Below are 14,362 nucleotides of genomic sequence, written 5' to 3'. Positions count from 1 at the left end.
ACGTGCCAGCAGAGGAAAGGGAGAATTTACCTCTGTGAGTGACATTGAGCAATGGGACCCGTGTCGACCACTGGCTGGCCCGAAGACCCATGGCAGTGGGGGGGGGGGGGGGGGGAGGGAGTGCTCTTGTGTTTGTGATGGTAACCGTTGCCAAGCACATTACAATCCCCCCGCCCCATCCAATGCTCAGAGCCACACATGCTGCAGGTTACAAGAAAGGTAAAGCTTCACTCCGATTAGACCATCAGCTGTGCCGGATTCCTCCCTCTGTATTTACAGCTTCAGCTTGGCCCTCTGCTTGACGTGGACGCCAGTCACATATAACCCTACTGAACATTCCAGGCTACAAACACCCCAGACAGGGCGCTGCTCACATTTTTGATGAAGGGAACTGCCTTGGGAATGAACTAGGTGTTAAAAAAATAAAATAAACAAAAACAAAGGCCATGTGACTGAAGAAGCACATCGTTAAAAGAGTGGTTCTGCCTGCAGAGCAAACCTGACTGACCTCACCAACTGTTACCAAATGAAGACAGAACAAAATACACAACATACTCAGGTGGTTTTTATTCCCCCGACGTTGCGTGTCTGTGGCCCCTTCCAGAACTTTCCAAAACGACTCACAGCACCACCTGAGTAAGTCTTCGTGCACATCTGACACAGACTCGACGTCCCGTTTTTTTTGGCCTCGGCCGGAGGGTAGCAGAATGACGTCAGCAGAATGTCAGCCCATGCGTACCAGGAACTGGGATCCGGCGGCTTTTTTTCCCAGCACAGGAGGCAGAATCTGTTCTGATACCAGCCACGTTAGGGAAGCAAAGATAACCCGTATCCACAACAAACCCCAAGGCTCTCAGATTTACAAAGGGATGCACAGTGCGGCTAGCGCACTGAGTCATGCCAGGCTTAAGAGCACACACAGGACTTTAGAGATCACAGCCGACACGGCAAAGATGTCAGAGTCAGGTCATTAAAAGCGAAGGGGGAAAGTACGGCCAGGGTCTGACCTCAACAAAAAGCAAAACCATCCGACTCCTGTACCGGAGGCTGACAGACCTACCGGAGCGTGAACTGAAATGTGCGCCACTCAACAAAGCACAAGAAAAGGCTCTACAAGGGGACCTATTACATTACAAGGATCAGATATCTGATGCACAAGCGGGCAGACGGCAAAGGAGGGGCTGGGAACATATTACCCACCAAACCCAGTTCAGCAGTTAAGCAGTTCAGCAGCCGTCTGTAGAAATCAGCAGAACTTCATGCTTCTAACTACTGTGTCACTTTCAATTATGCAGGTATAGTTTCTCATCGAGCGTCTTTGAACTGCTCAGAAGTCACTAGCAAAGACTACTGGAGATCTAATACAACTTCGTAGTCAGCTTGTTGCACAATTTTGGCATCTTTGAATGGAGACGTCAGTTACTAGCCACACTGATGCGTGACAGGTTAATCCGGACTGGAGAATGAAGATCCAACAAATGTGGAGTGTAAACCTTTCAGAAATCGTAATCATTCTGCAGGTAGTGCAACTATCGCTGCCGCTCTGGGTCCTCCTTCAAGAAAAATGTCAAATGATTAACTCAATAAAGCTTTCCAAAGAAGCAGAAACATCATCACCCAACATATTCACAGGGTCCTGCAGGCAATGCATAATGAAAATAGGCATCCAGACTCACTCTCAAAGCAGACACAAATAGACCTATAATGTGCATTCTTCAAGTCCAAACTATCCCTATGAGAAAAAAAAAAAAAAAAAAACATAGAATGAGGATAAACTTTCATGCCTGTGAGACCCATGTCAGAAGGCCAAACGAATAATAGGCTTTATTTTGGAAAGAGTGAGGCCACCCAGATGACCATGAGAGCAATGAAAATGAAACGGGCCTCCAGAGACAGAACAGAACTCATACTAGGACCCCCTCCGGCTATGTATTCAGGAGGCTTCTGGGAAGGACAGAGGCAACTGGGAGGTTATTCCCAAAAGGGTGCTGCCAAAACTGGTCACGTGATAACTGGCTAACAGACACCAGCCTCCCAACACCGGTCAAACAGCACTGGAGTGGAATGGCCAGTGACAGCACAGCTGGAGCAGTCACATTAATAGCAGAGCTGTGACAGCAAAGGCACACGTATGGAAATACTGAAATGCACCTGTGTATCATCAATATTTGCAGAATCATATGCAAATATACTGGTGAATTTTCCTGTTCCTCTAAAATCAGTACATCCAGCATTACCTTGCTAGTAAAGTGTGTACATTCCAAGTGCAAATAGACATTTTCTATAGCTGCTACAGAAAGACAGCTTTGGTAGGAGACGATGCACTTAGTGTCATACATGGGGAGCACCAGAGTGACGCCGGGATCTGGTTCTTGCGCAGACACGCCTTGATCACACACTTGCGGGCCATTGAGCGAACCTGCCGAGTGGTAGAAACTGTGGCCATGAGTGACATAACTGTAAAAAGTGATCATGTGGCCGCGACCATCCTCTGCCTCTGCATTTACTCGGCCTTCCTTGCTCAATCCCAGGAAACTGAAATGTAATATCAACTCCCATCTCAAAGGAAGAATCAGAAAGTGGCACAATCACCACACAAGGTGGTGAGAACATGGTAAAAGTGCGCTATGAAACCACAACCATTGTCCGACAGGAGTGAACCTGACCCGAGAACACAGCACTACACAACACAAACAGAGAGAGATAATTAATTAATCCAGCAGATAATGGGCACTATGTTTTTCCATACTTTAAAAGGTACTGTCTTCCTGCGAGCAGTTATCTCCCAGAGCATCAGGAGAAACGCTTTACTATCTTTAGCAGCACTTCACATAAAGGAGGTGGATCTCCGAGCACCAGCACCCATCTACCCGAGGTTCAGGATACGTTGGCTGAGTGTCCCCCTCATTCTCACACTAGCGTATTAAAGAATCCATCATTACAGTATGATGCTATTCCCCTGGGGACTTGCTGTCCAATGAGTCCTTCGTGAGGCACCTCACACTGAGATGAGGGTGATCTTGGTCTTCAGCTGTGCAGTCTTCTGTGTATAGCAAGGATCCTTCCACACACCACATAAACAAATCCATCTGACAGTTTATGTTCAGTTCCATGACAACATTGTCACATATTATAGCTGTTTTTCTTACCTGCACGCCATTTTTCTGCTCCACAGAAAAAGGTCTGCTCTGGATGAGCTCTGTTTCTTGGTTACCAATTGACAAACCACCCCGGAAACTGACATTTCTAGCTCAGTGTTTCTCAACCCAATCTGCAGGGACCCCCGGATAGTCCACATTTTTGCTCCCTCCCAGTCAATCAAACACACCATATACCTGGTACAGGTATATTAGACGGGAGCAAAAAATGTGGACTATCCGGGGGTCGCCAAGGACTGGATTGAGAAACACTGCTGTAGCTCAAGCTCTCTCACTTTGCTGGGTAAATGCGGAACCAATTCAGGTCAAGTACCAAGCTAATCTCAAGCAAAATTAATTTCCTTAAGCGCAAGGTCATCTTGTGTCATTACTGCAGAAAAACAAGTAAATCTGCAAAAGACAGAAGAGGGGGACAAGTAGCGGAAAGATAAAAAGTATTTATGATGTTACTGCTCATCGCACGGTACAACATCTGGAAAAGAAACAAGGCATCTGCTCACCAGTTGCGCAGAACTCCGTAAACCCAGCCCAAAGACATCATTAAAATTTCTGTGGCGAGTTTCACGCCGGTGCACACACATTATTAATGTCATGACATAATCATTACTATCATGGACTACAGCAGCGAGACGAGGCCAACCGTCAGATAGGGCCTTCCTGGAAAGCTGTTCCTATTCAGACAGCAGTAAGAGCTCGAAGCTGAGGTCTGGCAGACGGGCGAAGTGCGTTACGTAAGAGAGCACGCAGGAAGCCCGGCTGGGTTCCACAGCACCAGGTCAGAACACACGACGTGATCCCGAAGCTCGACTGGGCTGCTGCCGAGCAGCAAACAACTCGGCATCTCGGACAGAAAGGCCACGTTCTTGCAAGTGCCCCACTTTCCATTTCGTTGCCGTGGGTCCTCAGTCACCGACGTGCGCCACAGCATCATTCATCAGATTAGGCGAATGCAGCACAAACAACTAAACTACCCATCCTCTCCATACACACCTCTGAGTTATGACTCTTAGCATTGCTACCCAAGTTAGCCTGTTGAGAACTGAGGCAAGCAAAACATCTGTACCAAAGACCACACGTTATGGTAACCCTGAGAAAACACAGAACCAGCGGAAACCAGAAGTCGGCGGGAATATTCCATTCTGTGATCCTTGTATGCTTTGCACTGAACCTCTCAGACAGCCTATCACTCTACTGGTGGCCCATGAGGTAAAACCAGTCAGCCAATGGCGCTATCCCCCTCACTTCTCCCACATCTGCCCTCCCCCACATACTGCTCAAGCACATAACCTGCCCACTTTTCGGCACTGATGAAAAACCTGACTCCAAGGCAACTCAGAAATGAGAAGGCTGGTCAGTGTCGAAAAATAAAAGCAGAACTTAGTTTGGCAGAGCACTGAAAAAAAGAATATGCCTAATGTTTTTATTAGTCAATGGTTAAGAGGACAAAAGACAATGAACGCGAGGTTGCAGGGTCCATTAAGAGCCTCATATCCTTATAGGACACCACAGGAGGGTCATTCTCTGAAGGTAGTAGTTAGCTAGTGTGAACCCCACACTCGCTAGTTTTTAAACCCCTTTCTTCTGCCGCCCAACAGCACACCGTGTCTGGCATACTGGGGGAGAAATTCCCAGATAAGTAATCCTCCAGACCCAGAGACTCCCCACCCCTTCCAGTGACATCAGCAGCGTTGGCATACACAGGAGTTTCCACAAAAGGAATTCCTTTTCACGGCCTTTGCACATGTGTGCCCTGGCTCATGCGTGTACACGCTGCACAGGCGTGGTGAGTCTGCACCCCTTTGGGGACAGTGCTTCTTGGGGAGGTGCATACAAAGCAAACTCTCCGCAGTTGCACCAAATAAGGTGACAAGATCCCAGATCTTTAAACCACAGAACATTAAAGACCAAGGAGTAAGAACAGGTCAAAAATGAAGAGTGATTGTGTACCTTTAGTACTCAGAAGAGCAGCGTCCCAGTGTCTCAGTGTACCCTAAGCCTTTACCCTCAGATGCCCAGGAAGCCACTGTCGAAGAGGTCACACTTGTGAATGTCGTGTGCAGGACACAAGTCAAAATTGCTCCCCAGCTGCTCAAAGAACACTTCAGGACTTCATCCTACTACACACAGGAACACTCATCATTCACAGAGAAAGTAAACAAACAAGGAAAGCAAGCCCGTGCGAAAGGATGACAGGGCCATTGATGTTTCAGAGTCATGTGACGTTACAGGGGGCGCATTACCTCATAGTGAAGTTCAGCCCCGAGAGCCAAGTTCAACGTAGCTTATGAGAAAAACCCAATGCCCTATGATGACCAACCGCCACGCCACCTGTGCCATGCCTGATTCAACCTCAAAGAGGCTGTCACAAAAATTGGGGTAGCATTATTCTGGGTCTTGACGAGTCACTTGGCTTGTGAGATGTCAATTTTGCAAAGCCTACATTTGTAAGGCGGAGCTGGCCTGTGGGGCAGGGCCAGTAATAAAAGCCTGGCTCGAAAAGAGGATGAAGTGCAGCTCACTGGAAGGGCCTTCAGGAGGAAGTGAGAAAAATAAACACACATTTCCTGCTTGTCTTTGCCTGAAAACCCTTCCTTCCCACAATTCCACTTAAACAGCCTGTAAAGGCACGCTACTCTCGTCCACATAAATTCATGACAAACTCGCCATCTAAAGTTGCTGGAAAAAAAAAAATTAAGAGCCATCGCAGGGGACAACACAACAAGCAAAGAAAAGAGCTGTAAGGGTCAGTATTTTTCATACCACTCCAGAAAAACATCAACAGAAAAATCGCATCATTACACAGTGATCTTAACAAGCTATCCGCATCTACATACTGGAAAACAGGCACCTAACTAAATAAAGACTAAATTCAGTGGGCATTGTAACCCGCCCACTAAGCAATGTCATCTGCAGTGTTACCTGAGAGCTCACCAAGCACAAAGGCGGTTTGAACTCTATCCAAGGCCTGGAGACATTGAAATTCATTAGCCAAGCAGCTGGTTTGCAGGTACAGCCCGTATTACCCGTTTACCGCATTCCTCTGAGCAGGGAACAACGCACCCAAACACACACACACACACACACACACACACACACACACGCACACAATTACAAACTGTAATTACAGGTTCCAGCTATGTGGTGACGCTGCTACATCACGTGACATCCCTGGTTTCCTGGGTGGAGATAAGGTGAGGCACAGTTGTCCCCAGAGTCCGAGAGACAGTACCCACACACAAGTTCTACACACCAAGGGTGTTTTTCCACTGCACCAGTTACTGAACTTTTGGTACTTCGAAAGAGTACAAAAAGTATGGTACTTCAAGGTGCTGGTTTTCCATGAGCGTAAAAACTGGTACCAGCGCCAAATGCGCGAAGTGGGGTACTTTGTCCTGAATTTGAAAAATGATTGTAGTATATCATGTCTTGTTGATGGTATTAATATTGCACAAAATCACATATTATGCACATATAATTCTTACATTGCTAGTCAGCTATATTAAAATAAGGCTTTTTCTTAATTTCAATTCTGTATGGACATTAGTGCGGAGGTTAGTTTTGCTAAAATATGTTTACTCTGTTACTCTGCCATAGGAAAATACTTAGCAAGCTTTTTTAGTATTCTTTTAGTATTCTTTTTTAGCAATTTTAATTAGTATTCCTTTTATAGATTCTTATATGTTTAAAAATCAGTTTAAAGTTTACCTCTGCTGCTTTTGCATGAGCGCTGCATATGTTCTCCGAGACAGTCATAATCATTTCCATCCTTGCTGTTTAAAAATCACTCCTAGATGGGTTCGTGAGAAACTCCTTTTTGTTTCATAAATACCCCAATATTTATTACTACAATATCATACTATCACATTGCTATATTTATAACAAAATCACAACGCTGGGACGGCACACTTTATGCAAAAATACTTTTGAAATTTCTTGTCAAGCCATCTTTTATCTTTTTGTTGCATATGTTCTTGTGACCAAATCACATTTTTATTAATTTTTAACTTTTATTAAAATTAGATAATTAATTTCTGATTTCAAAACTGCTTTCAAGGCGGCATTTGTATTATGTTTCAGCAGCAGGCTATTTGCATAACCAATCGACAAAGAAAGCACCCCACCCCAAAATACCACCCCAGCTGGTTTGGCACTTTCAGTACTGGAACTTTTGGTACTGATACTCAACTGGAAGTCAATGGAAAATCGAAAGTACCAAAAAGTATCTTACCAAAAGTACTGTACTTGGTGCAGGGGAAAAGCACCCCAAGTCTTTCCTATAAGCAGAGGGAGGAGAAAAGTATCCTGAGCAAGGTTTATTACACAGGTCACACATGGTCTTCCTTGTTAATTTTTTGAGGCGTAATGGCCTTCCATTATTCACATTCACTTCACATTAGAGATGGAGCACCGATAGGAGCAGCAGCCATCCAGTAACCATTTTACAGGACAAGGGTGCTTACAGTTTCCAGCTGGAAAGTCTCTTTAATTCAGGCAAAATGCACACTAATCATCGTGAGCCCATCTCAGATCAGCCACGATTGTAGAATGTCCACTGGGTTAAACCACAGATATTTGTTCCTGATTGCACAAAACTAGTGAACTCAGGCTGCCTAGCACTAACAATACAGGTCCTGAAGGTCCTGACAGGTGACTGCCGGACTTCATTATTATCCAATACCATACTAAAGAACGGTAAATGTGCTAATTACCCTGCACTATCCACAGATGGAGCCCAAGGCTTGAGGTAGAAATTACACAAACATTTACTCAGCTCAAATGCTACCTGAAGTTCAGACTGGGATATGTGTTTGTGTTGGATGGGGGGGGGGTGTACCAGTCTCCTCATACAATCCATCAACAAACCCAACTGCATGCGCTCGGCCTATTAAAGATAACACCACAGCACAATGGGAATCATGGGAGATGCAGAAGTCTGCACAGCATCAGATATTTATCACTTAAACCAGACAGTGCCAATAACACAAGCAATCTTGCATTTTATAGACGACAGGAAGAGAAAAAAAAAAGAGAAAAAAATCCTTCAGGTAAATGTCTGTCAGACCCGATAACTGAACTGACCTTAAACATTCTTGTGGAATCTTCCTTAGCAAGCAAGCCCTGCATAGACCAGTTCCAACCTGTAATAACGCTTTAGTTAGTCCGACCCTCACATACCCCACCACCAACACGTACAGCTCTTCTCTGAACATTTCAGCTGAGGCTTAAGAAAGTGACAGATAATGTACCAACACAAAAAGGAAAAGGGTACATTTTGCTTAAAATTACAATTGCCCACTAAAGGATTTGCTTGTAAAATCAAATTTGCCTTTAACAACAAGTGTTGCCACCCTATTACACATTCTGCGTACATATTTAACATACATTGTAAAGGCTGGCATCACACAGTGCTCATTTAGTCAATTTTTAACAACTGCATCCAAATCTGACAGGGGTCTGGGTCCTGATCATAACTTTGGAAATGAAACTAACCATGCCCAAGTATTTCAACTACGTCATTCATCAGTGTTAAAAGAATTTGTACTGCCATTTAAAGAAAGCCACCTGATGATTTACATCACCTTACAGAGCCCGCAAGTTACCTATCCAAACTGGCCACCATAACAAGTGGTTGAGAAGATGGCACATGCAGCAGGTCCAGTAAGGCAAAGCAGCACTCAGCTTCTATGTTCAAATGTCTCTTCTGGACACTGTTGAGCACTTCATTTAAGGCCGCAAGTATCTTCGAATCCATCCTTAACTTTGAATTATGCACTTTTTAACCAAAATAATGCTTGATACTTTCTATCAATGTGTTACGTCAAATAGCTGCACTGTAATAATACGCAGCATTCATCAGTAGTTAAGGATTTCCTGTAGATGAAAACAGGTTTCCAGACAGCAGACAACTTAAAAGTACCAATTATGAACAGGCAAATAGTTTAAGTTTGCCTTAGCTATGTCAAACATTGGAACCGTTATCCTCTGACATGGTGATCCTCTGTAATTAGTAAGAGCCACGCCAATCAGTGACAGACACCACAAAGATGCGTGACCTTATCATTCCTACTTGTGATACTGGACATCTGCCAGTAATAATGGCATACTATACCAACCACAGAATTTAAATGCCACGACAAAGAACTAAAATTACATTACTCAATTACAAATACATCACAACAAGGCAAAAACATTCAGAAAAGAACACAAACTAACCATGCATGCAAGGTGGGCTCAAACCTGCGGGCCTAAAGCCAGAAATTAAGAGGCAAGGAAACAATGCCATTCTGTACCTACATCGGCAAAGAAACAAACAAAGAAGGTTCAGTACTTCTGCAAAGGACATGAAGTAAAAAGGAATGAGAGGAATAATACAGTGTTTTAAAAACAGTAATAACTGATTCCATGGTTAGTGCATGGCAATTTCCATCAAGCTTGGTTTTGTGAGGGGAGGGAAATACAGAATGACAGCCCTTTACACACAAAGCACACAAGTACCACATTCTTATACTGTGTAAGGTGTCATTTTTCCCCACTTCCATCAAGGCCTTGACCCGACATCAGCTGCAACATTCTGAAGCTGGGGGTGAGGTTCAGACTTTGGGGTGAAGGCTGGGTGATGACACAGTTGTGGTGGGGTGGGGGTTTGATAGTAACTGCTGAGGAATGCCATACACCTCGACCAGTTTCCACCTTCCATCATGCAATGAACACTGTGCCCCAGATGGTGAATTGAAATGTCACCCACTGAGCCCATATCAGTGTGGTGTTCCTGTGCTGGTCACTCAGAACTTTCAGCAGCCAAGTGACCCATAAAAAACAGCATTTCAATATTTATGTAACAAGTAGAAAACAATCTGGGTAAAGAATAGCAGTAGGCACATAAAGAGACAAGAGATATTTCTTCTAATTCCTGTTCTTAATTGCTTATTAGTATAGCTTGCAAATACACAACTCCATTGAGCTAATTTCAGGTGCAAGGTGCCAGAATGGCAGATACATAAACACACAACAGTTTACTCCAATGAGAAATTATTCCATTTTTTTATTTGGTGTTGAAAACCAAGCTGGTATTGCATACCAGATTAACTTGCTTTGTTTTGTGAGTTTTCCATCCCATGCAAAAACTATGAGGAAAATGTATTTTTGCCAGGTGGCTTTGCACAGTCAATGCATTTCATCCATGCAGTTTCTGAAAACATCTATTCTATCTTTAAGTGAGTTTATTCACAGCCTTACAGATCTTATATAATTTCCAGACTGTATTTTTGATAAACCTCCAGTAAATTGAAATAAATAATGGCCTTTAATACTCTGACATTTTATTTTATTTTAAATATGCAGGAGGGGGGAAACCCTATAACTATGCAGGAAGAAACAGGTGCCACCTACATATGTGGCAGCAAGCCTTTTAACTGGTACAAATTAAAAGCACAGCGTCGCCCTTTACTTACCTCATTACAAATTTTTACCAGTCTGATAGAGAACTGATTTCAAGGTTTTATTGTTTACAAAGCTTTTCACAGTCAGGCTCCAGATTTCACTGAAGATCTCCTATGTCCCTATTCCACTTCAAGGTCCCTGACATCATCTGATCAAATGTTGCTGTCTGTCCCTTGGTCACGCCAAAAACGAAAATGGTGATCAGGCTGTCTCAGTTGCTGCACCTAGGCTGTGGAATAGTCTTCCACTCGCCATCCAATCTATCCCTACTGATGAAAATTTTAAATCTCATCTTAAAACATATTTTCATTAGCTTTTGGCCTCTGCATGATTGTTTTGAAATTGAGGTTGCAATTTTAATTAATTTGTTGTTATTTATTTCATTCATTTTATTTGTCCAAGAGTATTTGTTTCATTGCAGCCTGTACAGTTTGGTCAACTTTGTCGTTTTAAATGGGCTTTATAAATAAACTGACTTGACTTGACAGGCATGTTACCAACAGGTTCCAAGACTGAGAAGGGTAGGTGTTTCAGAAAAAGCTCAGTCACCGACAGGGTACCACCCCTGCAGTTTCAAGATCATAGGTACAGGGGCTTCAATACTGCTGACACAGGCTACTAGCTTGTACCAGGGGTTTAATACATGAAAGCCAAAAATGAAACTCCTCCCACTAAGCTGTGGAGTGGGAGATAGGAGGCAGGGATGTCAGAGAAGCTACTTGTACATAGACCAGCTCAGCGGCTTGGATAACACTGCTGTAAGAAGGACTACAAGCATCTCAAAGCAACAAAGATCAAAGTAGCATCTTGTCTTCTCGGTCTTGGGAAGAACTATGGCTTTTTATAGCCATGCAGCACATACAGAAACAGTTTCCTAAGTAAAACTGACATAAAATATCCTTAACAAAAAGTTGTCTTGAGAATTGTGATTTAGTAATCCCTTGAAAACCAGAATTAATCTAGGTCTGCACCTTTTATGAGGACCAGTATTCATTTTCAAGTTGAAGTTCATTATGGGGCTTGTTTAACAATGGTATTGTGAGCCATGAACTCTTTAAAGTCCCCATACATGTGGCTGATCTTATGCCAATGACTATAGCAACACAAACAGCCCATTCAAAATGAGAAAGGCAGGGAGAAGGACCCAGCTTAACATGAATTCGACTGGACTGCGTTTCCCTGGAGTCCATCAAATAAATGCAATCCCTGGGTCAGCACTTGGTCTTTCCTTTGCCAAAGACAGTGATACCACCCTCAATATCACCCTTTATAAATCCTTTCCAAATTACATTTGACTCCAGCAGTAAATAAAACAAGGGTGAGGACCCAATTTCTAAAAACAATGGTTAAGTAACAATTGACCTCACAAGGAGAATCCAACACAGATCAGAAAGGAAAACTTGGGAGTTTATCACTAGAGTGAAGCAAATCTGCCTCAAAAGGCAACCACTTGGAAAACAGAACCACACAAACCACAATGTATACAAGATGTTGTATGGCTACTTTATTCTGCCGCACACAGTGGATGAGGCATCTGTGCAAGCAAGATGAGTAGCACAAGATCAGACAGACTATGTACATGTTATGGCCATGTACAGCTCCTATGAACTAATTATAACCCAATGGTGAAGTCAAACCTGAAGTTAACCACAGAAGCATAGTTTCAGACTCGGCAGCAGTCCCAATAAAGCAGACATTTTTGGTGCCTTACTGCTGTTCAACATACCCTGATTACTCAAATATTCTTCACTACTCCTGTCAAACAGTGAATCCCACTGTGTCAGGTCAGTTTTATACCCTGCCGCCCTAAGCTAATCAAAGCCTTTTCATATATAAGCACACACAATAACCCTAGACCCATGAGTCAAGTTTACAGTAAATGGCACAGTGGGCAACAGTGTTTTCTCTCTGGCACATTTCACCTGAAGACAACTTCAACTTCTGACAGTGAACCATACATTGTCTCAGTTGTACTTAAGTCTTTGTTGACAATTTCTTTTTGTTTTTGTCTTTGTTGCAATGTTAGATTCAAATGTCTAAAAGGAGACTTACACCAGCTGTGACACCACATCCTGGAGAAGCCCTTAAACATATTGTATCTATTATGAAATCATCAAGTATACAGAACAGTGACACAGGCACACACACACCTATATACATAGATAGCACATACATATACACTCAAAGTCACAGCAAAGCTTTGGGTAAGAACATGTGGTCAGCCAGCATCCAGACCTAGGGCAGTTGATGTTAAAGGCCTTGCTCAAGGTTAGAATAATAGTATTACTCTGCTTTCCTAGGGATTTGAACATTCCGGACATAGACAGATCTGCAACTCACTGAGCAACACATTGCCTATACCATGTACCACTAAAGAAAATTAACTGTTATTTATTTACTTTTTAAATAACTGCACTTATTATTATCTTCCTGGATCAAACTTTTATCCCAGAAGTTCTCAGATGACCCCCCCCGCCGCCGCCGCCGCGACCGCGCCCCCGGCTGTCCGATGGCTTATTTACAAACACTAAGGGGGCGCCCCATTACGTCCCATCTCCTCCCGGGCCACTGCGACACAACCGTAACGCCCAAAAAAAAAAAACATACCGATAATGCACCGTCCCCGTACATAAGACTTAGCAATACAGCAAAACGATCATGCTTCTCTGCGTTTTATACGCAAGGGAGACCCCAGCATCAGCTATGCAACACAACAGAGCAAAAGCACCGGCCAATTACATCTTAGATGGTCTCAGTCAGTCAGACACAGATCACTAGATGCAGGTCAAATTTAACAGAGGGGCCGGAGTCTCACCATGAAAAAGCAGATCATGATATAAAAGAAAATTAAGCGCTGTTAATTTAAAGGACTTGTGTGTTGGCACTGTCCGCGTCCAATTTACACACCGCGACGGCCAGGTATCTGCTACAGTGCTGGACGGACAGTTACGTTTAATGTTTACACACATGCGGATGCCCACTTTTACACACCAGTACACTGTTTACACACAGTACGTGTTTGTATGGAGGAGGAGGAGGAGGAGGAGGCCGGCCGGCCAGCCAGCCACCGTCAACAGAGACACCGCCGCCCAAGCCCCCTTCGCCCCAGACCTGACCGTTTGACACTTTCAGTTACGCTGGCCAGGCAATGCTGAGTAACGGAGGTTTCGCCAGTGTCCTCTTTGTGGGGAAAAAACGACAAACTGAATAAAAGGGAAGCCTCTGACGCGACAGACAGCGCGCCGTCGCGCGTCCTTTGGATCGCGCGCTCGGCCCCGCGTCCAGGCACCGAGGACTCGCGGCACCCGAGCAAGCGGCCACGGCTGGCTAGTGAACGGGCAGCAGGGCATACAGACCTGGTGGAGGGCAGTGAGTCCATCCACATTGGCGTAGTTGATGTCTGCGCCCCGGTCTAGCAATCGCAGCACCTCTTCGGTGTCGCCGCTCGAGCAGGCGGCCAGGAAGACGGCGCCGTCGTCGAACTTCACCTTCGTCTTCTTCTTCTTTAGTATAGGCGGCTCGAGGTCGGTCTCCGAGCCCAGCCACCGCTTCAGCTGCTCGTTCCTCTTCTGCTTAGCGTCCGCCATCTTCATCCCTCTCTTGCCTTAGCTCCTTATCTCTTTCTGAGGGAGGATATACTTTATACTGCCACTATCCCACAGATCACTGGGCGTGGAAACAAGGGGGGTGGGGGGGGGTACAGGATCGGTGAGCGTCTGGATGGCATACTGAAAACTCGCGAGATGATGACATCACCATTCCAG

General features: G+C 44.4%; 1 protein-coding gene across 9 annotated transcripts in view; it reads right to left on the bottom strand.

The window, feature by feature from the left end:
* ppp1r12a (protein phosphatase 1, regulatory subunit 12A) overlaps positions 1-14,284 on the bottom strand; it is a 44,452-nt gene extending 30,168 nt beyond the window's left edge. For all 9 annotated transcript variants that reach the window (XM_072710048.1, XM_072710043.1, XM_072710044.1 and 6 more), the window contains exon 1: positions 13,955-14,284. In XM_072710048.1, coding sequence (XP_072566149.1) covers positions 13,955-14,191 — 237 coding nt within the window. In that variant the 5' untranslated portion in view covers positions 14,192-14,284. The remainder of the gene's footprint in view (positions 1-13,954) is intronic.
* Positions 14,285-14,362: the final 78 nt, after the last annotated feature.

Source organism: Paramormyrops kingsleyae, chromosome 1 (genome assembly GCF_048594095.1).
Source record: "Paramormyrops kingsleyae isolate MSU_618 chromosome 1, PKINGS_0.4, whole genome shotgun sequence".
Classification (NCBI taxonomy): Eukaryota; Metazoa; Chordata; class Actinopteri; order Osteoglossiformes; family Mormyridae; genus Paramormyrops; species Paramormyrops kingsleyae.
The sequence above is the reverse complement of the archived record's forward strand: the minus strand, read 5'-3'. Positions and strand labels throughout refer to the sequence as shown.